This window comes from Monoraphidium neglectum, assembly GCF_000611645.1.
Source record: "Monoraphidium neglectum strain SAG 48.87 unplaced genomic scaffold scaffold02423, whole genome shotgun sequence".
In the NCBI taxonomy this organism is placed as follows: Eukaryota; Viridiplantae; Chlorophyta; class Chlorophyceae; order Sphaeropleales; family Selenastraceae; genus Monoraphidium; species Monoraphidium neglectum.
Genome location: NW_014011205.1, coordinates 1,338 through 2,038, shown reverse-complemented (window position 1 = coordinate 2,038; position 701 = coordinate 1,338). Strand labels below are relative to the sequence as shown.

Genomic DNA, 701 nt, shown 5'->3' with positions numbered 1-701 from the left:
CGCCTGCGGCCGGCGGCGCCTCGGGCAGAAGGACCCCCTTCAGGGCGCGCGCTGGCAGCGCCGCCGCTGCAGCCGCAGGCGGCGCCGCGTCTGGCAGCTGGGACACTGCCATGGGCGTCGGCGCAGAGAGCTCCGACGATGCGCCGCTGCCGCTGCCGCTGTCGCGGCTCGCGCGGCCGTCGCTGCCGCTGCCGCTGTAGCCGCTCGTCTGCGCCGCGCCGCACGCGTCGGCGGCGCCGGACCCACGGCTACTGTCGTTGCTGCCGCCGCGCGCGGCGCCGCCGGCGCCGGGGCCCGCGCCGGCCGCGGCCTTGGCGAACGGCTGCATGCGGAGGGGCGCCCCCAAATCAGGCGTGAGGGGCATCGGCGACACACAGGGCGTGGCCGGGCTCGACGGCGTGGGCAGCTGCTTGAGTGAGTAGCAGGGCGGCGCCGCGGCTGACACCCCCGGGGCAGGGGCAGCGGCGGCCGCCGCGCCCGCGCTCGGCATGCGGACGAGCTGCAGGGGCGCCGGCCGCGGCGGCGCGGCCGGCGGCAGCGGCGGCGCAGACGCGCCCTGGCTGCGCTTGGGGCTCCCGCTGCCGCCGCCGCCGCCGACAGATGACACAGAGTCGTGGGGCGCCGCCCGCGCGCCCTGCTGCACCCGTTGCTCCCCGCCGCCCGCGCTGGCCGCCGGCGCCGCCGGCGCGGCGGGCGCGGGC

At 81.6% G+C, this 701-nt stretch overlaps 1 protein-coding gene across 1 annotated transcript in view; it reads right to left on the bottom strand.

The window, feature by feature from the left end:
- The window catches only part of MNEG_10696 (hypothetical protein), a gene marked incomplete at both ends in the record, with an annotated part of 2,190 nt that overhangs the window by 531 nt on the left and 958 nt on the right, over nt 1-701 (bottom strand). The window contains one exon of the mRNA XM_014040831.1: nt 35-322. Within this exon, the coding sequence (XP_013896285.1) occupies nt 35-322 (288 nt within the window). The remainder of the gene's footprint in view (nt 1-34; nt 323-701) is intronic.